The 27,164-nt window shown below is 42.1% G+C and overlaps 1 protein-coding gene across 2 annotated transcripts in view; it reads right to left on the bottom strand.

Annotated features, from left to right (window-relative positions):
• The window catches only part of MTX2 (metaxin 2), a 78,927-nt gene extending 52,036 nt beyond the window's left edge, over positions 1-26,891 (bottom strand). Inside the window, exon 1 of one of the 2 annotated variants that reach the window (XM_008258782.4) lies at positions 26,627-26,891. In XM_008258782.4, coding sequence (XP_008257004.1) covers positions 26,627-26,666 — 40 coding nt within the window. In that variant the 5' untranslated portion in view covers positions 26,667-26,891. The remainder of the gene's footprint in view (positions 1-26,626) is intronic. The other variant, XM_051848469.2, reaches the window with a different exon arrangement.
• Positions 26,892-27,164: the final 273 nt, after the last annotated feature.

Raw genomic sequence — 27,164 nt, forward strand, 5'->3', positions numbered from 1 at the left:
GAATCTCCATACTGTCTTTCACAATAGCTGTGCTAGTTTATATTTCCACCAACAGTGTATTAAGGTACCTTTCGACCCACATCTTCACCAGCATTTATTGTTGATTTCTGTATGAGATGAAACCTCATCATGGTTTTTATTTGCATTGCCCTGATGGCTAGTGATCCTAAGCATTTTTTCATGTGTCTGTTAGCCATTTGAATTTCATCTTTTGAAAGTGCCTGTTCAAGTCCTTTGCCCATTTCTTAACTGGATGTTTGTTTTGTTGTTAAGCCTTCAAGATTAATGAACTAAGGCCATACTTATTTCGGAACAAAAGTGGTTAAATGACAGTTTTTCTATTAGATATAATCAGTAAGAAAAATAAAAATAATTAATTGTAATACTTGAACACAGGCCATCCGAATCTATCTATATGAAACTAAAGATTAGTTTCAAAATGGTATCCAAGGATCAATTTCATAAAACTGACAAGCTTCTAGAGGTTAACAAGGATCAAGAAAACAGGCTAAGGTAAACACAGTTCAATTTACAACCTTGCAATCTTTCAAGTAAGTGCATATGTGTCATGTTCTCAAATGGAATTGTTTAGACTTTGTCAAACTATAAAAATGACCCACGATTTTTCATTAATATCCAATAAGCAGGCCAACTACATATGATTATTATGAACTAATAGATATGACCTTGCAGCTAGGACTCAAAATTTGAATTTTTTAAAATGGTAATCTGAAATTCAAAAAAGAAAAGGAAGCGCTGATTCTGTCTGAGGTTTTCTCAGAAACAGAAATGAATATGAGATCAATAACAGGACTACACAAGAACAGATGGTTAAGATTAAAAGTATAATATCTAGCCAAAAGAACAGAAATAAGAAAATGACACCACATAACTATCAGACCTCAATAATGTTAACCTTCAAAGTGCAATAGTTCTCTAAATCTAATCCTAGAAAATGGAAAACAGTAATCTTCAAAGAAAGGAGTTCTCCCCACTATTTTAAACCAAATACAATATGGGTAGTAACAGCACCTATTTTTAAATATTTTAACATGTGCTCACTGTTCTAATCATGTCACATGCACTTGCTGTCTCACCAAATAACACCCCATCCCTCATCTCTCATTCCACCCAACTAGCTATGACCCTTTAGGGTTACCTATATTGTCTTTATACCTCCTGAAATCTTGGCAGAACTTCAAGATATTCCAAGAAAAAAATAATTTTAACAAGTAATAAAATAACATAGCCTGACTATCACAGAATTCCATAACAAAAATGGAAACAGAAGTAACAAATCCTCAGATTTCTCCAAAAAGTAATAAAGATTTAACTGAACAGGTTAATTAAACATCCAGAATTTATCACAGACTACAATAAAAAGACAAAGATGAATATAAAATTGTATTGCCTTCTAGGATCTAATTTTGTTGCATGAGAAGAGGGGATGACTGAGATACACAAAACCATTAACAATCAGTGAATGTAAGTAGTGCCAGGAATAAACAGAGATCTTGGAATCAGACATAGCTGGATTCCTTTCCCAATTCTACAACTTAATTGTCTGATTTAACATGGCCAAGTTGCTTAACTTCTTCTTGCATCAGCACACAGTAAAAGGAAGAAATACTAACTATACTCAAAGAATAAACAAACTATAAATGCCCTATACAGTCCCCAGTTCACAGAATACATTTAAGCAGTAACTATTATTAGGTCAGAAATGTGCACAAAGCACTACAGGAATGCTCAAAAAAAAATATGCTTGAGGAAGACAAGAAAGAATTCACAAGAGAAGATGAAATTTGAATTGAGTCCAAAAAATAATCAGAAGCATGCCAGATGGAAAGTGAGCAGCAGGGAGAGGAGTTGAGATGTTTACCAAAACCTAACATCTCTGATTCAGCTTGAGGAAAGGGAGATAAAATGCTCGGCTAGGCTTCCTAGACTAGCATTATTTACACAGATTTCTATTACAGGATAGACCACTTCAAATTGAAATTACCGGGGCCAACGCTGTGGCACAGTGGGTTAATGCCCTGGCCTGAAGCGCCGGCATCCCATATGGGCACCAGTTCTAGTCCCGGCTGCTCCTCTTCCGATTCAGCTCTCTGCTATGGCCTGGGAAAGCAGTAGAAGATGGCCCAAGTCCTTGGGCCCCTGCACCCACGTGGGAGACCCGAAAGAAGTTCCTGGCTCCAGGCTTCAGATCGGTGCAGCTCTGGTCATTGCGGCCATCTAGGGAGTGAACCATCAGATGAAAGACCTCTCTCTCTGTCTCTACCTCTCTCTGTAACTCTGTCTTTCAAATAAATAAGAATAAATCTTTTTTAAAAATTGAAATTATCTATTTCAACAGATGTTTGTCCCACACAAGAATATAAGTATCCCCATGTTTATTGAAGCTCAATTCACAATAGCTAAGACATAGAATCAACCCAAATGCCTGTCAACTGAAGACTGGATAAAGAAATAATGGGGTTTGTACACTATGGAATATTGCACAGCAATAAAAATGAAATCCAGTCATTTAAAACAAAATGAATCAATCAGAAAGCATCACACTTAGTGAAATAAGATAGTCCCAAAGGGACATATACCACACATTCTCCCTGACCTATGATAACTAACAGAGCACCTAAAAGGCAATCTGTAGAAGTGCAACTGACACTTCGAAAAGCAATGACTTGAACAGCCCTTGTCTTGACTGTTAAGTTTTTTTATACATACTATTTGTTGAACTCTTTACTTAACATATAGTTGAACATACGTGTATAAAGTCAATTGAAGAGAGATCTCAGTAAAAAATAAAAGTCAAAAATAAGATCTCAGTAAAAAAATAAGAGAAGGAGTAGGAATAGAGGTTGGGAGTATGGGTAGGAGGGTGGGCATAGTGGGAAGAATCACCATGTTCCTAAAGTTGCAATTATGAAGTGTATGAAGTTTGTAACTGTAAAGCTGTATAGTTCTGCATACAATCCTACGGACTTCTAAGGGTACAGTTTAAAAACTTGCCATGGGACCCCAAATCTGCTTAAGCTAGGTGGTAAAAATACCATCTTAAGTGTCAAAGTGATCATATGAATAGGATTCATTGTCTGGTAATAACAATAGATAGAACTAAAAAGGAGTGAATGCTCCAACATAGGAAGCAGACACACAGAATGACAACCACTTTAAATAGCACTCTGACTGCAGAATCAGCCCTAAAGGCATTCTGGACTGGCTGAAAAGTCCAGGAAAGCACTTCAGGCATGGAAAGCCAACACACTATGGCAAAAAATGTTCCACATGAAGGATCTTGGTGGGTAAGACCCCAGTGGAAAGAAATGGTCATCAAAGAAGGAGGTTCTTTTCTCTGAAGTGAGGAGAGAACTTCCACTTTGCTTATGGCCTTGTCTAAATACTGATGAAGTCTGTGGATTCAAAAGGCTTCCATATTCTAGGCAGCTCATACCAAGAGCCTTGGGTGATCACTGACATCATACATAAGAGTGTTAATTGTTAAACTAACAACAGGAGTCACTGTACACTAACTTCCCATGCAGGATCTCTGTTCTTGGAGTTGTATTATAATTATGTCTAAGTGCTTGCAAAATATGTATCATTCTTTAGTGCTTCTTTAAAGTTAATTAAGTTTCTAAAAAAAAAAAAAAAGAAGTGAAATTAACTTCAATATGTAATGACTTTGAACAGCCCTTGTCTTGACTGTTGAAGAACAGTTTTTTTTGGTTTGGTTTGGTTTGGGTTCTTTCGTGCAAATTGTTGAACTCTTTACTTAGTACAGAGTTGGTCTTCTGTGTATAAAGTTAATGGAAAATGGGCCGGTGCCACGGCTCACTAGGCTAATCCTCCGCCTAGCGGCGCCGGCACACCGAGTTCTAGTCCCGGTCGGGGCGCCGGATTCTGTCCCGGTTGCCCCTCTTCCAGGCCAGCCCTCTGCTGTGGCCAGGGAGTGCAGTGGAGGATGGCCCAGGTGCTTGGGCCCTGCACCCCATGGGAGACCAGGAAAAGCACCTGGCTCCTGGCTCCTGCCATCGGATCAGTGCGGTGCGCCGGCCGCAGCGCGCCGGCCGCGGCGGCCATTGGAGGGTGAACCAACGGCAAAGGAAGACCTTTCTCTCTGTCTCTCTCTCTCTCTCACTGTCCACTCTGCCTGTCAAAAAAAAAAAAAAAAAGTTAATGGAAAATGGATCTTTGTGAAGAATTGTACTGATAATGGGAGAGGGAGGAAAGGGGTGGAAGAGTGGGTGTGAGGGTGGGTATGATGAGAAGAATCCTAAAGTTGTACTTACAAAATGCATGAAGTCTGTATTCCTTAAATAAAAGGTTTCTTGCAGGGGTGGGTAGGGGGCGATAAATAATTTTTTAAAAAAATAGAATATAGGTATATCAAGGAAAAGAACTGTTTTCCTCATTTTTGTATCCCCAGCACTGAGCACAATACCTAGCATAAATCAAGTATACAACAAAAATATATATTTGGTAAAAAAAAAAAAAAAAAAGTGGTGGGGGGGAGTATTCTGCTATCTAAAATCTGAAAAATATTGTGACAGAAAAAAAAACTGTAACTCTCAAAATGATTGAACTGGGAACATGTGGCACAGTGGGTAAACCCACTCCTGCAATGCCAGCATCCCATTATGAGTACCAGTTCAAGTCCTGGCTACTCCATTGCCCATCCAGCTCCCTGCTAATGCACCTGGGAAAGCACTGGAAGATGGCCCAAGTCCTGGGGCCTCTGTCACTCATGTGGAAGACCTAGATGGAGTTACTGGTTCCTGATTTTGGTTTGGCCCATCCCTGTCTATTGAGGCCACTTGGGAAGTGAACCAGCAAATGGAAGATCAATAACTATTACTCTCTCTCTGTTAACTCTGCCTTTCAAATAAATAAATCTATCTTTTAAAAAGTTAACCCCAGGCCGGCACTGTGGCACAGTGGGTTAATGCCCTGGCCTGAAGCGCCAGCATCCCATAAGGGCACCAGTTCTAGTCCTGGCTGCTCCACTTCCCATCCAGCTCTCTGCTATGGCCTGGGAAGGTAGTAGAAGATGGCCCAAGTCCTTGGACCCCTGCACCTGCATCGGAGACCCATAACAAGCTTCTAGCTCCTGGCTTCAGATTGGCGCAGCTCCAGCCATTGCGGCCTGTTGGGGAGTGAACCAGCGGATAGAGGACCTCTCTCTCTCTCTCTGCCTCTCCTCTCTCTGTGTAACTGACTTTCGAATAAACAAATAAATCTTAAAAAAAAAAAAAAAGTTGACCCAAATTAAGGAATAACACTTTAACAATAGGTAGTAAATTCAACAATGTAAACTCAAGAATCCACTTTCTCTCCAAATGGTTCAATGGTCTCTAATCAGTGGTGCTCAGCCAACTCACCTATAGAACGTATGACAAACATACTGGGGTTGAACATTTTGTCTAGCAGTTAACATGATGCTTAGGACACCCACATTCCATATCAAAATGCCTGGGTTCAAGTTCTGCCCTATCCATTTCAGTTTCCCACTAATAGCCTAGGAGGCAACAGTGATGACTCAAGTAGTTGTAGCCCTGCCACCCACATGGGGGACCTGAATTGAGTTCCTGGCACTTGGCCTAGCTACAGCTGCTACAGGCACTTGGGGAGTGAACCAGCTGATGAGAGATCTCTGTGTCTCTGCCTTTCAAAAAGAAAAATATATATTATGAATGTATGTATGCAAGCATATACATACACACACCCACATCTTACCACAACCCTCAACTTCCCATATAACAAGCCTCTGTTGAAAAAAAGACAGGGGCCAGTACTGTGGTACAGCAGGTAAAGCTACCACCTATGATGCCAGCATCCCATATGGGTACCAGTTCATGTTCCAGCCACTCCATTTGCAATCCAGCTCCCTGCTAATGGCATGGGAAAAGCAGCAGAAGATGGCCTAAGAGTCTATGCCCCTGCCATTCACATGGGAGACCCAGATAAAGCTCCTGGCTTCTGGGTTCAGCCTGGCCCAGCCATATCTGTTGCAGCCATCTAGAGAGTGAACAGAACATCTGTCTGTCTGTCTCTCTAACTATTTCAAATAAATAAATGTTTAAAACAAGAGAGAAAAAAGATAAATAGGTGTGCATACATACATGTTTAGGCAGGAGTACAATGCAAGGCAGGCATCACTGTTTTAGACAGCTCCACATAACCCATGGTACAATACCATTTGCACACCAATTCACCCACCTCCATTTCACCTCCTATCCACCCCCATCAGGTTTGAGAGCCTCTATTCAATAACAAATGTGACTAATCAATTCCCAGAGATAATTAAAAGTGGCTTAGCTGAATACTCTGCATCACCAATATTATACAATATTATACCTTGGTAACTATGGCAGATTATATTTCTCAAAGATGGCCACAACAGTTATCTTGTACCTCACAAGCTCTTTTAGAACCTTACTGCTTCACCCTCAACAGGTAACTCTAATTCCCCTCCTCTTGGGCAGGCTTGTAAATCTTCTGTGACCAATAAAATATATGACAGAAGTGATACAGTATGATTCCAAGGTCAGGTCATGAAAAGATGATGCAGTTTCTACCTTGGTGGCTGGGACAGGTGCCTGTGGAGAATTCAATCACCATATAAAGTGTGACTACCCTCAGGCTACCAGGCAACCCTGAGGAAGTCCAGGTCACATGGAGAAGCCACGTATAATCATTCCAGAAGACAACACAAGCTGAGGTCCTAGCCAGAATCAACTGTCAGAAATGCAAGTAAAGATGCTTCCAGATGTTTCGAAATCTCAATTGCTGGATCACTCCCAGTCTTTGAGTCTTTCCAGCTGAGAATCTAGACATCACGAAACAAACCATCTCTCCTGTCTAAATTACGGACCCACAGGACTCACGAGCATAACACAATTTCTGTTTTACATCCTTAAATTTGGGGTGCTCTGCTATAATGCAACAATACTTAACAGTTAAGAGGTTTTTTTTGTTTGTTTTTTTGTTTTTGTTTTTGTTTTTGTTTTTTTAAACAGGTAGAGTTATAGACAGTGAGAGAGAGAGGGAGAGAGAAAGGTTCTCCCTCTGCTGGTTCACTCCCCAAATGGCCGCCACAGCCGGCGCTGCGCCAATCTGAAGCCAGGAGCCAGGCACCTCTTCCCGGTCTCCCATGCGGGTGCAGGGGCTCAAGTACCTGGGCCATCCTCCACTGCCCTCCCGGGCCACAGCAGAGAGCTGGACCAGAAAAGGAGCAACCAGGACTAGAACCTGGCACCCATATGGGATGCCGGTGCCGCAGGCGGAGGATTAACCAAGTGAGCCACTGGCACCGGCCCCTGGTTAACAGTTTTGATAGCTACTATTTGTCGCACATTTATTATTAAAGATAGAATTAAATTTAAAGGCACAGAATTCCCTGTTCATCTAAATCAGTTAGCAAACTGGCTGCTGACCGTACTGTATTTATGCTTCAGACACAGACTTTGGCATTTCCACTTTTTCTCCAGTTTTATTTTATTAGCCCATTATCTTGAAACTTTACTTCCAGAAATCTCATTCTATGTCAAATTCCTACCACGTTATGATGACTCTCTGGACTCTAGGCCCCAGAATTTGGTGCCTAGTGACTTTAATGTCTAACTTCCATCATTAAAAACTATCCTAAATAGCAGTGCTACATTATTCAAGAACTGAGGGGAAAAAAAAAGAATTCAAGAGAAAAATGACTTAATAACTCTAGCTAACTCAAATCTTACCGTATCTTTTCATAAAAGGTAGAGCAGTAAAGTCATTTAACTATGATACAGAGATAATCCAAACCATCATGCTAGTGAAATAAGCCAGGCCCAAAAAGACAAATATCAGGCTTTCTCTGATACATGGCAGTTTATACAGAATACAAAAAAAAAAAGTATAGGAACAGGGTGGGAGTGGGGGTGGGAGGGCGGGTATGGGGGGAAGAATTACTAGATTCCTAAAGTTATACTTATGAAATTTGTACTCGTTAAATAAAAGTTTTATTTTTAAAAAAAGTATAAGAACAAAATGGACATCTTGTCATTTGATTATTGTCTTTAGTCCTTGTTTACACACCTGTGGAGCTGTGGCCTTTCTACTGTTTACTTATTGAATATTATGTTTCGTGATGCATTAAGCCTGTGATTATAGAGTGAACTGCAATTATGTTTTTGTAAAAATTAAAGAAAAGAAAGAAAGGAAGGAAGGAAGGAGGGGGACTGAAGGAGGAAGAAAAGGAGAGAGGGAAGTATGGTTATCTTCTTAGACCTGTACCTATGAAATATATGAGTGGCCATTGGTGGGGTGAACCAACGGCAAAGGAAGACCTTTCTCTCTGTCTCTCTCTCTCACTGTCCACTCTGCCTGTCAAAAAAAAAAAAAAAAAAAAAAAGATAATCCACAACAGCAAAGAAAATACATTCTATATTTGTCTTTAATCTGGACTTCATGATTTCTAAAATTTATCTCCCTTCCTAAGTATTTATTTTGATATTGAAGTTATTTCATACCCTCCAAACGGTCACCGAAAGATAATATGGGAAAATCAGTACAATGGAAAGAAAAACCCGTTTGAGGAAAAAAAAAAAAAACATCAGAAACAATTAACGGGGTTGGCATCTGGCCTTTGTGGCTTAGCCATGACTTTGGATGCACATGTATATCAAAGTGCCTGGGTACAAATCATAGCTCTGCTCCTGACTCCACCTTCCTGTTACTGTGCACCCGGGGAGGCAGCAGATAGATGGGTACCTGCTACCCATGTGGGAGTCCCAGGTTAATTTCCCATGCTCTTGGCTTCAACCTGACCCAGTCCCAGCCACTGAAGGCATTTGAGAAGCGAACAGTGAATGGAAGCTCACTCTGTCTCTCTCTGTGTCTCTGAAATAAATTTAAATTAATTTAAGAAACTAGGGGCCAACGCCATGGCACAGTGGGTTAATCCTCCACCTGTGGCGCCCGCATCCCATATGAACGCCAGTTCTAGTCCCGGCTGCTCCTCTTCTAATCCAGCTCTCTGCTGTAGCCTGGGAAAACAGTAGAAGATGGCCCAAGTACAAGGGCCCCTGCACCCACGTGGGAGACCAGAAAGAAGTACCTGGCTCCTGGCTTCAGACTGGCAAAGCTCTGGGCATTGCAGCCATCTGGGGAGTGAACCAACAGACAGAAGACCTCTCTCTCTGTCTCTTCCTCTCACTGTAACTACCTCTCAAATAAATTAATTAAATCTTAAAAAAGAAAAAAGCCAAATAATGTGCAATCTCAAGAACAAATATCAATCACCACTTAGTTAACATTATACAACTAGTTCTCCTCCACTAGCCAACTCAGAATCTTAAATTGATGAACAGCAATAATAAAATAATAGTATATAATGAAAAAAGAACAGCAACTTTATGCTATTTGACAATCTTTTCTAAATTCATAAAATAAGAAACATTACAATTTATAATGCTAAAACAGCTTCCTATAACGTAAAGGCTAATAATCAAAACAAGAGTTAGCTATCAATGTTACAAATACTGGCAAATAAATAATACATTTTATTTGTATAAAGTTCTAGTCAGTGCTCTGAGCTGACCAAGTTAGGAAATATAGTGTGGGAGCGAATTTCACTATATTACCTATGAATATTACAGCCAGCAGGATAAAAACACGTGTCAAAAACCTTTTTAGAAAATCTAAAGGTTGGCTGGCGCCGCGGCTCAATAGGCTAATCCTCCACCTTGCGGCGCCGGCACACTGGGTTCTAGTCCCGGTCGGGGCGCCAGATTCTGTCCCGGTTGCCCCTCTTCCAGGCCAGCTCTCTGCTGTGGCCCGGGAGTACAGTGGAGGATGGCCCAGGTGCTTGGGCCCTGCACCCCATGGGAGACCAGGAGAAGCACCTGGCTCCTGCCATCGGATCAGCGCGGTGTGCCAGCCAAAGCGCACTAGCCACAGCCATTGGAGGGTGAACCAATGGAAAAGGAAGACCTTTTTCTCTGTCTCTCTCTCTCACTGTCCACTCTGCCTGTCAAAAAAAAAAATTTTTTTTTTAAATCTAAAGGTTAAGTTGTGAAGAAACTTCTTTGACTTATACGATTTCTTAGAGATAAAAATGTATAATCAGCACAAAAACACAGCTAAGTGTATAAGCACAATGAAATGCATTTCATGGTTTCTATTTTGCTAACACAGTTATAGTTAATGGGAATTGTCAAGACAAAATGATGGTTTTTATGAAAAGAATCTTCTTTATTACTAACCAAATTTCATTTTTATTACTGATGTAAAAAAGTTAAAAACCATGATTCATTTATAGAGCATACAAAAATAAGAAAAGTGTTCTAGAATAGAGTAAAGGATCATTTACAAAGCAATAAAAAATTAAAGCATGCATTTCTCTTACTGGCAAGTCTACATATAAATGTCTGTAGCTGGATTTTACAGAACATTGTAACTTCTGTTTTTGAACAAAAAATGAAGAACTGAATTTTTCAATATCTCATTTCTAATTGAGATGGATCTTCAATCCATCTGATACTAACACTTAGAAATTTCAAAACTATCTGAAAAATGTTAAGAAGTCTGATGATTTTTTTTTCAATTTTCACTCAGGGAACACTTAAGCTAACATTAATGACTCAAAAGTCTTCACAGAAATAAGACTGAAAAATTTTATGTGATACTATCACCAAAATCTTTAAGTTCAAAACTAAAAATCATGTAATAACATACATAAAAACTAAAACTCACAACACAGTCTAATAATGTACTATTTCAAGATTAGAAGAAAAGTATACTTTCAAGGGATCTTAGTATCAAAGTTTTCAAAAGGTAACAAAACATTGCCTTAAGAATGTGGTTTCCAGGACCAGCACTTGTGGCATAGAGGGTAAAACCACCACCTGCAGTGCCAGCATCCCATATGGCGCCGGTTCGAGTCCCGGCTGCTCCTCTTCCAATCCAGCTCTCTGCTATGGTCTGGGAAAGCAGTAGAAGATGGCCCAAGTTTTTGGGCCCCTGGATCCGTGTGGGAGACCCAGAAGAAGCTCCTGGCACCTGGCTTCAGATCGGCACAGCTCCGGCAGCTGCAGCCATCTGGGCAGTGTACCAGTGGATGGAAGATGTTTCTCTATCTCTGCCTCTGCCTCTCTGTAACTCTGCCCTTCAAATAAATAAATAAATCTTAAAAAAAAAAAAAAAAAAGCGTGGTTTCCAACATTCATAAATTCAGTGTGATGAAATAACACTGTTGTCAATAGACTGTGCTTTGCCTCTAATTTGAAGGACAAACCATTATGTCTTTATTTTGCTTCATCATCTGCCCTTTAAATGTCATTATCTACCAAGGTGGTAAGCACAACAGTATGAGACAATTCATATGACTATGAAATGTGATGGCCAGTTCAATAACTTTTTTTATTTATTAATTTTTTTTGACAGGCAGAGTTTAGACAGTGAGAGAAAGAGAGACAGAGAGAAAGGTTTTCCATCCATTGGTTCACCCCCCAAAGGCCACTACAGCCAGCGCGCTGCGCCGATCCGAAGCCAGGAGCCGGGTACTTCCTCCCGGTCTCCCATGCTGGTGCAGGGACCCAAGCACTTGGTCCATCCTCCACTGCACTCCTGGGCCACAGCAGAGAGCTGGATTGGAAGAGGAGCAACCGGGACAGAATCCGGCGCCCCAACCGGGACTAGAACCAGGGGTGCTGGCACCGTAGGCGGAGGATTAGCCAAGTGAGCCATGGTGCCGGCCTCAATAACTTCTCAATAATCCTTCAGTGCTGTCCTCAGTATTGGAGAATCCTCAGAATACTTAGTAAAAACAACTAACATAATATCTTTATTTTCAGCAGCAAAAGAATTTAATACATGTATTTCTTGAGCTATCTGTTGCAATTTTCATTATTAAATATTCTATAATGCAGGTTTAAGAGCTTTTACTATCATTTTCATACTCAATAAAATCTGAGAGCAACAGCATCACCTTTATTTTACAAAAGGCATTTAATCTCTATTTTCCACATCTTTTTTTTTTTTTTTTTTTTTTTTTTTTTTTTTTTTTTATTTATTTTTTTGACAGGCAGAGTGGACAGTGAGAGAGAGAGACAGAGAGAAAGGTCTTCCTTTGCCGTTGGTTCACCCTCCAATGGCCGCCGCGGCCGGCGCGCTGCGGCCGGCGCACCGCGCTGATCCGATGGCAGGAGCCAGGAGCCAGGTGCTTTTCCTGGTCTCCCATGGGGTGCAGGGCCCAAGCACCTGGGCCATCCTCCACTGCACTCCCTGGCCACAGCAGAGGGCTGGCCTGGAAGAGGGGCAACCGGGACAGAATCCGGCGCCCCGACCGGGACTAGAACCCGGTGTGCCGGCGCCGCTAGGCGGAGGATTAGCCTAGTGAGCCGCGGCGCCGGCCTATTTTCCACATCTTTTAACCTCAAGAATCCTTGTAAATGCTTTTAAAGTACTGATTCCTCATTATTCATTTATGGAGAGAAAGAATGGAAAACACCTTATTATCAAAATAAAAACAGATTTTTAAAAATATGCCTTTTTCATCACCCCTTCTTTCAAGATGTTTCTATATGAGATCCACGGACCCTGCAAAGCCATTTTCCTAGCTCAGACTATGTAATGCTACTGTTAAACTGAAGTTATTAATAAATTTAAATAATTAAGTATCCAAATGCCCACAATGAGATAAATGAAATATTCAAAACATTCTTTTTTAATCTTCTATATAATTTACTGAGCTTCTAAGAACAGAATAGAGATTATCCTGATTTCAAAAAATTAATAAATGACAATATGATGAAATTAGCCGATGTGCTTAAAATCTAGCAAAGCACTGGAGAATAATTCAGAAAAAAAAAGGTACAGAAATAAATAAGAGTACTTTGAGTATTTTCTGATATTTGAAATGATAATGGGATATAAGACCCCTTGCTCTAAGGTGAAAGGCTCTTGGCAACAAAAGTAGCAAGAGAAAGTACCATGAATTGAGCATCTTCTATGAGTGTACATTAAGAAACACATTATCTCCCTTTTACAAATGAGGAAATAGAACTAGAAAGGCCTGCCTATGAACACAGAACAAAAAGCAGAGCTGAGCTTAGAACTCAGTTCTTATAATGATCTTGTTCGTAACTTTCTTACTTTAACTGAGTTGCAATTTCCTTATCCATAAAACAGTAATAACACCTACTTAACAAAATCAAATTGTTAACACTAGAAATTAGATATAATAATTATTTAGCACAGTAGCTCTAACATGGAAGCTTACTATATCAGTAAACAGCTATGTATATATAAGTGTTTTTTTTAAAGATTTTTATGTATTTGAGAGGTAGAGTTACAGAGACAGAGAAAGAGGTCTTCTATCCACTGGTTCACTCCCCAAATTGCTGGAGCTGAGCTGATCCGAAGCCAGGAGTCAGGAGCCAGGAGTTTCTTCCAGGTCTCCCACACAGGTGCAGGGGCCCAAGGACTTGGGCCATCTTTTCCAGGCCACAGCAGAGAGCTGAACTGGAAGTGGAGCAGCCCGGACACGAACCAGTACCCATATGGGATGCAGGGCCGCAGGTGGAGGTTTAGCCCACTACACCACAGTGCCAGCCCTTATGTAAGTCTTTAAGGGTAAAACTTTTTGTCAATGTCTAATTAATATCATTATGACTTTGTATAAAGATTCAATTTTATATTGAAGATAAACATGGCTAGAATATGTCAAATATGTAATATTAACATAAATATCATAGAATAATTACTAAGAGTGATTTTAATAATTGTAATAACTTCTTATAGATGTCTTATGTTAAAATAAATTACATGTTCTATTTATAAATAACTTTTAAAAGCTTTACTAAAATTATATCTGCACACAGGAAACTGGAGGTAAAACCTAGTACACAGCCAAAAATAATATTCATGAACATGTAGTGCTTATTATATGCTGGACACAATGCTAAACATCTTACATATCTGTGATGGAATGAGAAGGCCAAGACAGCCGCTGGCAACAGAAACTGCCTGGCAACAGGCTGTGATTGATGGCTTCAGAAACCACATGGCAACGGAGCCTGCCTGGCAAAAGGCTGTGATTGGATGGCTTCGGAAACTGCCTGGCAACAGGCTGTGATTGGTTAGGGCATAGACCGCCCCTCGACTGGACTGGCCGCCTTGGCTATATAAGCTGCTGTACCAACTGAAATAAACGAGTCTGCAGGCTGCTCACCTCTGGCCTGCTTTTACCCGGCTCCTGGCGTCTGTGTGGTGACTCCAAGCCTCTTGTCCCCACCACGCTCTTCCTCTCAGAAAGAATCCACCTCAACACATATCTCCTCATTTTATCTTTAAAATAACACATACTAGCATCTTCACCATTTTACATTGAGAAATCCAAGGTTTAAAAAGACAGATAATTTTCCCAAGGTCACACTGGAGGAAAATCAGAACCCAGGTCTGTGGTCAGGATTTTGGTCTAGTGGTTAAGACACCCATGTCCCATAACAAAGTGCCTAGGTTCAATATTCTGCCCCACTCCTGACGTCAGCTTCCTGCTAAAGCAAATCCTGGGAGCAGTGGAGAGGAATAAGTGATTAGGTTCCTGAAAATAAGAGACCTGGATTCAATTCCCAGCTCCCAGTTTTGGCCCTAGCCAAAAGATGTTGTAGGCACCTGGGGAGTCAACCGGTGGATGGGTGTTCTCCACCCACCCCCCCAAACAAATGAATGTTCTTAAAAACATTTTTAAAGAACCTAAGTCTGAGTCTCATTCTGAAATCCACAGAGACTGTAAACACAAGGTGGAGGAAGTAAACGATATGGTAGCAGACAGCTGCTCTTCGGTGCTCAGTACCTCTCTCCACTCTCTTGTGTACTGTAGAGTTCCAGTGCTTGGAGCCATTCCCAGCCCTGGGGTAGACAAGTGAGTCAGGGCTGCCATCACATTGCTCCACCCTCCTGGCTACAGTGACTAGTCCAGATGTGCTCATGTAACTCAAATGGAGTTACTCAATCCTCTTCTAAGATACATTCATATACAACTAATGGTAAAAAGAACTAAATAAACATTTAAAAGCAGAACTCAAAATTTGAGTGCTAAGAAACAAGTGAAAATTTAAAAGGTACAGGTTGTTGTAAGAGATTCTGCAAACCACCAACACTCAGAACTATTTTTATCCTTTTTTAAAAGATGTATTTGAAAGGCAGAGCAACAGAGAGAGGGAAAAGGAGGAGAGCAGGAGGGAGAGAGAACTAAGGTTTATTTATTTGACAAGCAGAGTAACAGAGAGAGAGAGAGAGAGAGAGAGAGAGAGAATCAGAGAGAGAGAGATAACTTCCATCCACTAGTTCACTCCCCAAATGACTGGGCCAGGCCAAAGCCAGGAGCCAGGCTGCATTTGGGTCCCCCATGTGGGAGGAAGAGGCCCTAGTACTCAGGCCATTTTCTGCTGCTTCACCAGAAGCATTTAGGGGCATGCTTTGTAGTGCAACAGGTTAAGCTGCTGCTTGGTATGCCCACATCCTATCCCATATCAGAGTACCAGTTCCCTGCTAAAGCACACACTATGAGACAGATGATGGTTTACGTACCTGAGTTCCTACTACCCACATAGGAGACCAGGATGGAGTTATGGCTCCTAGGTTCCAGCCTCATCTATTGTAGCATTGGGAGTGAACAAGCAGATGAAGACAGATCTTCCTTTCTCTATCTCTCCCTTTCTCTTTGTTAAAATAAACAAAGAAACCGCTTTGTGCTGGTTAATTCAGCCACCTCATATAATCTCCCTTTTGGTTAATGTTAAACCAGTTCATTAAGGACTTTAATTAATCAGCCAAAGTCCCTCCACAGTAGCACCTAGATTAGGGTTAAAGGAAGAGGGAAGTGGGTATTTTTGTGCCACAAAATATTACCTATCTTCTGCTTTGCCATCTACTGCTTGAGAATATCCCTGAAGACCACCTTAAACAGAGACACAGAAGAAAGGGATTTTGGCAAATGTAGTTCCATCAAGGTGATGTGGCCCAAAGCCATCAGAGGTATATATGGTATATATATGGTTTTTCTCTTTTCACTGTTGTAAACAGTGCTTGAATATTTGTGCAACTATTCAATAATTCCTTGCGATAAGTTTCTTAAATTGAAAGGGGATTTTGAGTTGTCCCTTTAGCTTAATATGGAAGAAATGGTAAGTTATTTGAATAAACAGAATCTCTAGATAGTATACGTGCCTGATTTAGATTTTTTTTTAAAGATTTATTTATTTATTTGAAAGGCAGAGTTACAGAGAGAGAGAGAAGGAGAGACACAGAAAGAGATCTTCCATCCTCTGGTTCATTCCTCAGATGGCTGCAACTGCCAGGGATGGGCCAAGCAGAACCAGAACTCAATAGCTTCTTCTAAGTCTCCTACATAGGTGCAGGGGCACAGGCTTTTGGGCCATCTTGCACTGCTTTCCCAGGCACATTAGCAGGGAGCTATATCAGAAGAAGAGAAGCTGAGATTGGAACAGGTGCCTATACAGAACGCAGGCGACACAGGTGGAAGCTTAACCCACTACACCATAGCGCCAGCCCCATCTTCCATCTCCCAACCTTTTTAAAAAAATATTTTATTTATTTATTTGAAAGGCAGAATTACAGACAGAGAGAAAGAGACAGAGAGATCTTCCATCTGCTGATTCACTCCCCAAACAGCCACAACAGCTAGGGCTGGGCCAGGCTGAAGCCAGGAGCTTCATCCGACCCCGCCTTCCATGTGGGTGGGTGGGGCCCAAGCACTTGGGCCATTCCCCACTGCTTTCCCAGGTGCATTAGCAGGGAGCTGGATTTGAAGTAGAGCAGTTGGGACTTGAACTAATGCTCACATGGGATGCTAGTGTTGTAGATAGCAGTTTAACCTGCTACACCACAATGCCAGCCCCCAATTTTTTTGGTAACAAGTACAGTTTTCTTTTTATTTATTTACTTTTTAAAGATTCATTACTCATATTGAAAGGCAGAGTTAGAGAAAGAGAGGGAAAGAGAGGGAGAGGGAGAGGGAGAAAGAAAGAGAGAGAAAGAGAGAGAAAGAGAGAATATGAATCTCGCTGGTTCACTCTCCAATTTGCCACAACAGCCAAGGCTGGTTCAGGCCAAAATCAGCAGCCTGGAACTCCATCGGATCTCCCCTGTGGATGGCAGGTGCCCCAACACCTAGGCCATCTCTGTTCCTTTCCCAGGAACATTCATAGGGAGCTTGCTCAGAAGCAGAGAAGCCAGGGCACAAATCGGAGGTACAGTATGGGATGTCTGCATTATAAATAGTAGCTTAATCCACGGCTCAACATTGGCCCCCTCCAACCAAAGTTGTAATGATAAGGATGGGATCTTATTCTTTTAACAGGAAATAAGGATTTTATTGAGATATTAATTCACAGACTCACCTACCATATTTAAGTTTATTTAGTTTTATTTGTTAAAAGGCAGAGCAAGAGAGAGAAAAAGAGAAATCTTTCATTCACTGATTCACTCCCCAAATGCCTGCAACTGCTAGGGCTGAGGCCAGGCCAAAGTCAGAAGCCAGGAGCCAGGAGCTTCATCTGGGTCTCCATGTGGATGACAAGGTTTTAAGCACTTTAGCCATCATCTGCTGTACTCCAGAGTGGGCATTAGCAGGAAGCTGAACTGGAACTGGAGGTGGGACTCCAATCAGGCACTCCAATGTGAGAAGTGGGCATCCCAAGAGGCAATTTAACCCACCACACCCAGTGCCTGCTGAAGGTAGAATTTTGAAGTCTTTTCTTTTTTAAAAAAAAGATTTATTTATTTATTTGAAAGGCAGTTACAGATTGGCAGAGGCAGAAAGAGAAGTCTTCTACGTGATGGTTCACTCCCCAAATGGCCGCAACGGCTGGAGCTGGGCTGATCCAAAGCCAGGCACCAGGAGCTTCTTCCAGGTCTCCCACGTGTGTGTAGGGGTCCAAGGACTTGGGCCATCTTCTACTGCTTTCCCAGGCCATAGCAGAGAGCTGGATTGGAAAAGGAGCAGCCGGGACTAGAATTGGCACCCATGTGGGATTCTGGCACCACATGCGGAGGATTAACCTGCTGTGCCACAGCACTGGCCCCAAAGAATTTTGAAGTCTTAATATGGATGGTATGATTTCAGATAATTTTTACTCTATTCTTATTTCTCTGGATTGTTTTCATTTTCAAAAACTGCCATATATTATTATGATGATGACTATTATTATTGGGGGAGGGGAGGAATCACAATAAACCTTTCTCATTTGACAGGAAAAAAATGGTCAGGTAGACTTAGACTCCAATAGTGCCCAGTGTCTTAAAGGACATATATGAGTTATCTAAACAAAGCAGGTATTTCAGGTAGGGGTCAACAAACTCTTTGAATGGACACTCCAAAGAGTTTAAAAAGGGAATTGGGGGCCAGTGTTGTGGCACAGTGGGTTAAAGCCCTGGCCCGAAGCGCCAGCATCCCATGTGGGCACCAGCTCTAGTCCTGGCTGCTCCTCTTCCAATCTAGCTCTCTGCTATGGTCTGGGAAAGCAGTAGAAGATGGCCCAAGTCCTTGGGCCTCTGCACCCTTGTGGGAGACCTGGAAGAATCTCCTGGCCCTTAGCTTTGGATCAGCACAGGTCCAGCCACTGCAGCCATCTGGGGTGTGAACCAGCAGATGGAAGACCTCTCTCTATCTCTGCCTCTGCCTCTCTGTAACTCTTTCACATAAATAAATAAATCTTTAAAAAAAAGAAGAAGAAGGCAGTGGTGTCATGGCACAGCAGGTTAAGCTGTTCTGCTGTTTGGAGTGTCCACAACCCATACTGCAGTGTCAGTTAAAGTCCCAATTATTCTGCTTCCAATCCAGCTCTCTGCTAATGCACCTGGGAAAGTAGCAAAAGACATCCTCTGTACTTGGGTTCCTGACACCCATGTGGGAGACCCAGATGGAGTTCCAGGCTCCTGGCTATAGCCTTGCTTAGCCCTAGCTACTGCAGCCATCTGAAGAGTGAACCAGTGGATGGAAGATCTCTTCTCTCTCTCTCTCTCTCTCTCTCTCTCTGTCACTCTGCCTTTCAAGTAAATAAATAAATCTTACAAACAACAACAAAAAAAGAAGTCATGTCAACAATTTAGGAATATAGGGAGCAATGAGTTACACTGCCACTTGAGATAACCCCATCTCTTGTCAGAATAACTGTTTGAGTTCCAGCTACTCTGGCCTCAGACCCAGCTCCCTGTTAATTTGCCTGGAAAACAGTACACGATGGCTCAAGTGCAGGGTTCCTATCATCCACATGGAAGACCTGAATGGAGATCCTGGACCAGCCCTGGTTATTGTGGCCATTTGGGGAGCGAACCAGATGATGAAGATCTCTCTCCAACCCTCTCTGTCATTTTGCCTTTCAAGGTAATAAATCTTCTTTAAAAATCTTTTAGAAAAATAGAAGTAAAACAAAATAAAACAAAAACTCATTGAAGCTTATAGTGTAGGGACTCTACTGGAAGCAAGGAAACCAATTCCAAAGTGAGTAATGACAAGACTTTGAACTAAGAGCAGTAAAGATGGCGAGAATAATTCTCATCAAGGAGTTAAAACCTGGTAGAGGATTCATGGGTAGCAAAGAGATAGATGTGATTCACTTAACCTGAGGAATTTATAGGTTTCCAAAAAGCCACCCTTATGAATATAGTTCTCAAGAAAGTCACTTAAAGAATATCATAGATATACATCAGATGTCTTTAAATGTTTCCAAAAGGGGCTGGTGCTGTGGCATAGCAGATAAAGCCACCACCTGTAGAGTTAGGATCCTATATGAGTACAGGTTTGTGTCCCAGCTGCTCCACTTCTGATCCAGCTCCCTGCTAAAGTTCCTGGAAAAGCAGTAGAAGATGGCCCAAGTCCTTGGGCCCCTGTACCTGCATGGGAGACCCGGAAGGAGCTCCTGGCTCCTAGCTTCAGATCAACTGTGGCTGTTGCAGCCATATGGGGAGTGAACCAGTGGACGGAAGACCTCTCTCTCTCCCTCTCTGCCTCTGCCTCTCTGTACCTCTGCCTTTCAAATAAATGAGTAAATCTTTAAATAACATATATAAATGTTTCCGTAAGAAATATCAAACAGTGAAGAGTTAGCTCATGTCCACTAGAAGCAAGATTAATAGGCAAAGTGCTAAATATACCAAAAATTAGAGCTCTCACTTACAGATTCATAATTAGTTATTAAGTAATAATAGGACTATCTACATACATATCTTTAAATTCATGAAGTTGACTTCCTCCAAGTGCACTATATTAATGCCAGAAATAGAATGTTGTGAATAGTTGTCAGATCTGAACCACTGTAAGTCATGAGTCAAACCAGGGTTTGAGGTAAATTATTATTGTAGCCTCATCTTTTATCACATCTTGAAAATCTTTTTTTAAAATTACAGGCATAAATTATAAGGTAAAATACATTCACTATAATAATCTGAATAATTCAGGACTATAGTTTCTCCATCCTCCACCAATGATCTACCCTTGTTACCCTGAAATTACTAGTTAAAAAGTTAAAACTAACCTTAAAGAAAAAAATAGAAGAGGATACCAAAAAATGGAAAAATCTTCCATGCTCATGGATTGGAAAAATCAATATCATCAAAATGTCCATTCTCCCAAAAGCAATTTACAGATTCAATGCAATACCAATCAAAATACCAAAGACATTCTTCTCAGATCTGGAAAAAATGATGCTGAAATTCATATGGAGACACAGGAGACCTCAAATAGCTAAAGCAACCTTGTACAACAAAAACAAAGCCGGAGGCATCACAATACCAGATTTCAGGACATACTACAGGGCAGTTGTTATCAAAACAGCATGGTACTGGTACAGAAACAGATGGATAGACCAATGGAACAGAACAGAAACACCAGAAATCAATCCAAACATCTACAGCCAACTTATATTTGATCAAGGATCTAAAAGCAACCCCTGGAGTAAGGACAGTCTATTCAATAAATGGTTCTAGGAAAATTGGATTTCCACGTGCAGAATCATGAAGCAAGACCCCTACCTTTCACCTTACACAAAAATTCACTCAACATGGATTAAAGACTTAAATCTACAACCCGACACCATCAAATTATTAGAGAGCATTGGAGAAACCCTGCAAGATATAGGTACTGGCAAAGACTTCCTAGAAAAGACCCTGGAGGTGCAGGTAGTCAAAGCCAAATTAACTATTGGGATTGCATCAAATTGAGAAGTTTCTGTACTGCAAAAGAAACAGGAGAGTGAAGAGGCAACCGACAGAATGGGAAAAATATTTGCAAACTACGCAACAGATAAAGGGTTGATAACTAGAATCTACAAAGAAATCAAGAAACTCCACAACATCAAAACAAACAACCCACTTAAGAGATGGGCCAAGGACCTCAATAGACATTTTTCAAAAGAGGAAATCCAAATGGCCAACAGACACATGAAAAAATGTTCAAGATCACTAGCAATCAGGGAAATGCAAATCAAAACCACAATGAAGTTTCACCTCACCCCGGTTAGAATGGCTCACATTCAGAAATCCACCAACAATAGATGCTGGAGTGGATGTGGGGAAAAAGGGACACTAACCCACTGTTGGTGGGAATGCAAACTGGTCAAGCCACTATGGAAGTCAGTCTGGAGATTCCTCAGAAACCTGAATATAACCCTACCATACAACCCAGCCATCCCACTCCTTGGAATTTACCCAAAGGAAATTAAATTGGCAAACAAACATGCTGTCTGCACCTTCATGTTTACTGCAGCTCAATTCACAATAGCTAAGACCTGGAACCAACCCAAATGCCCATCAACAGTAGACTGGATAAAGAAATTATGGGACATGTACTCTATAGAATACTATACAGCAGTCAAAAACAATGAAATCCGGTCATTTGCAACAAGATGGAGGAATCTGGAAAACATTATGCTGAGTGAATTAAGCCAGTCCCAAAGGGACAAATATCATATGTTCTCCCTGATCGGTGACAACTAACTGAGCACCAAAGGGGAAACCTGTTGAAGTGAAATGGACACTATGAGAAACAGTGACTTGATCAGCTCTTGTCCTGACTGTTGATTTACAATGTAATACTTTATCCATTTTAGTATTTTTTTTTTTGTTCTAGTACTATTGGTTGAACTCTGTAATTAACACACAATTATTCTTAGGTGTTTAAATTTTAACTGAAAAGTGATCCCTGTTAAATATAACAGTGGGAATAAGAGAGGGAGGAGATGTACAACTTGGGACATGCTCAATTGGACTTGCCCCAAATGGTGGAGTCAGAATCGTGCCAGGGGATTCCAATACAATCCCATCAAGGTGGCATGTACCAATGCCATCTCACTAGTCCAAGTGATCAATTTCAGTTCACAGTTGATCACACTGATAGGTCTAAGAGTCAAAGGGATCACACAAACAAGACTAGTGTCTGCTAATACTAACTGATAGAATAAAAAAGGGAGAGAACGATCCATCATGGGAAGCGGGAGAATAAAAAAGGGAGAGAACGATCCATCATGGGAAGCGGGATACACAGCAGACTCATAGAATGGCAGATGTCCTAAATAGCACTCTGGCCTCAGAATCACCCCTTAAGGCATTCGGATCTGGCTGAAGAGCCCATGAGAGTATTTCAGGCATGGAAAGCCAAGACACTCTGGAAAAAAAAAAAAAAACACCTAAATGAAAGATCTCTGTGAGTGAGATCCCAGTGGAAAGAAGAGGGCCATCAAAGAAGGAGGTACCTTTCTCTGAAGGGAGGAGAGAACTTCCACTTTGACTATCACCCTGTCGGAATAAAATCGAAGTCGGCGAACCCAAAAGGCTTCCATAGCCTTGGCAACTCATGACTAGAGCCTAGGGAGATTACTGACACCATAAACAAGAGTGTCAAATTGTTAAGTCAACAACAGGAGTCACTGTGTACTTACTTCTCATGTGGGATCTGTCCTTAATGTGTTGTCCAATGTGAACTAATGCTACAACTAGTACTGAAATAGTATTTTACACTTTGTGCTTCTGTGTGGGTGCAAACTGATGAAATTTTTACTTAATATATACTAAATCAATCTTCTGTATATAAAGATAATTGAAAATGAATCTTGATGTGAATGGAATGGGAGAGGGAGCGGGAGATGGGAGGGGTACGAGTGGGAGGGAAATTATGGGGCAGGGGGAAAGCCATTGTAATCCATAAACTGTACTTTGGAAATTTATATTTACTAAATAATAAAAAAAATAAAATAAACATTAAAAAAAGTTAAAACTAGTTGAGCATTCTATAAATTTTTTTCCATGTAAACATAAACTTGTTCATGCAGCCTTTACTTAACAATAGTGGGTTCATGAGGTTGTTTTATGATTTTTTTATTATTTATTTGTAAGTCAGAGTTACAGAGAAAGAAGGAGAGACAGAGAAAGTGGTCTTCCATATGTTGATTCACTCTCCAAGTGGCCGCGATGGCAAGGGCTGAGTCAGGCCAAAGCCAAGAGCTTCACCCTGGTATCCCATGTGGACAGCAGGAGCCCCAGCACTTGGGCCATCCTCTGCTGTCCCTCCCAGGCCACCAGCAGGGTACTGAATCCTAAGTGGAGCAACTGGGACAGGAACTGGCACCCATATGGAATGCCAGCACCACAGGTGGCGGCTTAACCCACTATGCTCTTCATATAGTATTCTATAACTTGTTTTTATTTAATAAAATCATAGCTTCCAAGCCAATATATTTTATAGGCATACCTCTTTATTTCTACTAACTGTAAAGATGTGAGCAAATGATAATGTGATACAGGCTGAGCATTGCTAATCCAAACATCCAAAATATTCCAAAATCTAGAAACATCTGAAATCGGAGACATTTCTGAATTCGAGCATTTCTGACAAGCGATACTCAACCTGTACATTTAATACATTCCTAGTTTTTTTTTTGTTATAACAAATAACACTACAATTAATATCTCTGTATATTTAAGTATCACTACTTAAATTTCTTCCAGATAAATCCTCATAGTTTCTGGGTCAAAGGATGGCATCTTAATATCACTATTAAGTTCCAAGAAAGTAATAATAATTTACAGGCACACCCATAGTTTGAGGGTAACTGTTTTTCCCATGACTACCTCAGCAGTATTAGAAATTATCATATTCGGGCCGGCGCCACGGCTCACTAGGCTAATCCTCCGCCTTGCGGCGCCGGCACACCGGGTTCTAGTCCCGGTCGGGGTGCCGGATTCTGTCTCGGTAGCCCCTCTTCCAGGCCAGCTCTCTGCTGTGGCCAAGGAGTGCAGTGGAGAATGGCCCAAGTGCTTGGGCCCTGCACCCCATGGGAGACCAGAAGCACCTGGCTCCTGCCATCGGATCAGCGCGGTGCGCCGGCCACAGCGCGCTGGCCACGGTGGCCATTGGAGGGTGAACCAATGGCAAAGGAAGACCTTTCTCTCTGTCTCTCTCTCTCACTGTCCACTCTGCCTGTCAAAAAAAAAAAAGAAAAGAAAAGAAAAGAAATTATCATATTCATTTTTGCCCAGCTGACAAGGTGTGAAAAGTGCTACCTATTGTTAACAATAGAGAGCATTTATTCACCATCCTTTTCACATTTTCCCTTTTGTGAACTGCTTGGTCAGATCCTTTGCCTTTCATTCTCCTGGGTTGTCTTTTTCTTACCTATGTGTAGAAACTTATTAGTTGGATCTTTTATCACACAGAATTTTCAAAATTTTTCTGCAATCAAACTTGTCAACTTTTTCGTTCAGATTCTGGATCTGTGTCTGTCTTGCTTGGGCCTCTTCTGCTAGCCAAGATTATTAAAATAATCTCCTAAATTTTCTATTTATTTTATTATAATTTGGGGTTTTTTTGGTACATTTATATCTTTATCTGGAATTCATTCATACAGGATTATGACCTCAGAAGTGTTCCAACACCACTTGTTGAATTATCTACCTTTAAATGCCTCCTTCTAGGGTAACAGATTACTACAAATAGCTAAGATGGCAGACAAAATTCTTAAAAATTCTTAAACTCCACTAAGAAAAAATTTGAAACTTATTAAGATATTCATCTTTTTTTCTTTAAAAGAAAAGTATGCATTGGGATACATGCACATTGTATACAAATATCAGCATACACTGTGAAATGATTTTGTAATATAGTAGCAATCTAAACTAAGTCACTGTCTAACTATGTAAGCCTGATTTTTTTCCAATGTCACGGAAAAAATATAAGTAATCATAAGATTATTCACTGCCTCAGCTCACAAATATTTAATGAGCGCCAGCTGAGCAGGCGCTCAGGATACAACGGGGAAAGAAGACACGCATGATCCTGCTTTCAGGAGGCTTACAATCTAGCCGCGCTTCTCCCTCTCCTAGAATAGCAATGTATTTAGGGGAAAGGAATGTGCATTCACACAAAGGCAATGCAATAAAAAAGATTTGGGCAACTTTTATGACACACTCTGATCTTCCCATTTCCAAAACACACCTGCTCGGTTCGAATGTACCCTATTTATGCAGAAATTCTCAGTACTAGCCTCATGCTGAAAATACCGCTAAGGAGTTCAGGGTAACCCCGTTTACCTACCTCCAGAAGTACCTGTGCCTAGTTTACTTGGTCAACAATATTTAACTTCTTTCACTAAATAAGAACCTCAGTAAGAGAAAACATGCGTCCGCTGCCGCAGCTCACTAGGCTAATCCTCCGCCTTGCGGCGCTGGCACACCGGGTTCTAGTCCCCGTCGGGGCACCGGATTCTGTCCCGGTTGCCCCTCTTCCTGTCCAGCTCTCTGCTGTGGCCAGGAAGTGAGGATGGCCCAAGTGCTTGGGCCCTGCACCCCATGGGAGACCAGGAGAAGCACCTGGTTCCTGCCATTGGATCAGCGCGGCAGTGCGCCGGCCGCAGCGGCCATTGGAGGGTGAACCAACGGCAAAGGAAGACCTTTCTCTCTGTCTCTCTCTCTCACTGTCCACTCTGCCTGTCAAAAGAATAAAATAAATAAATAAAAGAGAAAACATGCTACATATCTATTTACATCAGTCCTGTTCAGTCCACCGAGTTAAAGCTATTTCTTTAAAGGACACAACATAGAGTTTTAAAGACACTTCAACGAACCTTGCAGGACTTGACAAAAGGCTTCGAGAGGAATCAAGAACGTCGGTAGCTCCCTCAACCCCCCCACAACAGGTAACAAGGGCAACGATTCGTTAGCGACAGTCACCTTCAACTTGAGGTCCCACGACCCAGAGGCCGCCCCCACTCGTCCACAGAAGCCTTGCGACTCCAGGCCTTGTGGTCACGCCCCCACCTCAATACCAGCACACGGGGTCTTCCACACACTCCCACCCCTCCGGATGAAACTGGGAGCTGCACACAAAGCACCGCCCCGAGGAAGCAGACGGGGCGCCTGGCCCTGTGAGGTGACCTTGGCCTCAGTTTTCTCATCTGTGAGATGAAGCTGGCGCCCGGTGCTCGTCCCCACCGCCACCCCCACCCCCACTGCCGCAAGGCTGAAGAACTTTCCAGCCCAGTACTCAGCTCTGGCCCCCACCGCCGCGACTACTCCGTGCCATCCCCCGCCCCCGGCCGGGTCGGCGACCAGCGGCCACGAGCGCTACCTGCGATCTGGGAGACGAAGGCTTCCGCCACTAGAGACATGTCGGCTGGGCGGCCGTGCGCCCGGGCACCTGCTCCCCGCGGCTCTCAGCGTCCTCCTCCGCAAACCTGGTGGCTCCTGGCAGCTAACGGCTCCCACCCGGCTAAGCTCAGACTCGCCAAGCCCACCCAGGTAGCAGCGCCAGTGGTGGCAGCGAGGCCCCCAAGGTTACCGCCAGGCCGGGCCAGGAACTTCCGGTGCCGCTGACAGCGGCGCGCGCGCGCTTCCGCCGGCCCCGCCCCCGCGCGCCTGGGGAGACCCGGGCTGGGAGCCCGGCCGCCGAGAGCGCGGGGAATGGCGGTCCTGATCTGGGTCGGGGGCCCTGGAGTGTTTAGTGCTCTTTCTGTAAGCAGGCATTTTCTAAGCAAGCAATAGTGGTTTTATATCACGCACTAGACAACAGGGATTTATTTCATTTATCTCGTCTCCTCCACACCCCCTCGGGAGGATGCTGTGTTATTGCCGTTTTACGGGTAAGGAATCCGGTTTGGAGAGTTTAA

The sequence above is a fragment of the Oryctolagus cuniculus genome, chromosome 3 (genome assembly GCF_964237555.1).
Source record: "Oryctolagus cuniculus chromosome 3, mOryCun1.1, whole genome shotgun sequence".
In the NCBI taxonomy this organism is placed as follows: domain Eukaryota; kingdom Metazoa; phylum Chordata; class Mammalia; order Lagomorpha; family Leporidae; genus Oryctolagus; species Oryctolagus cuniculus.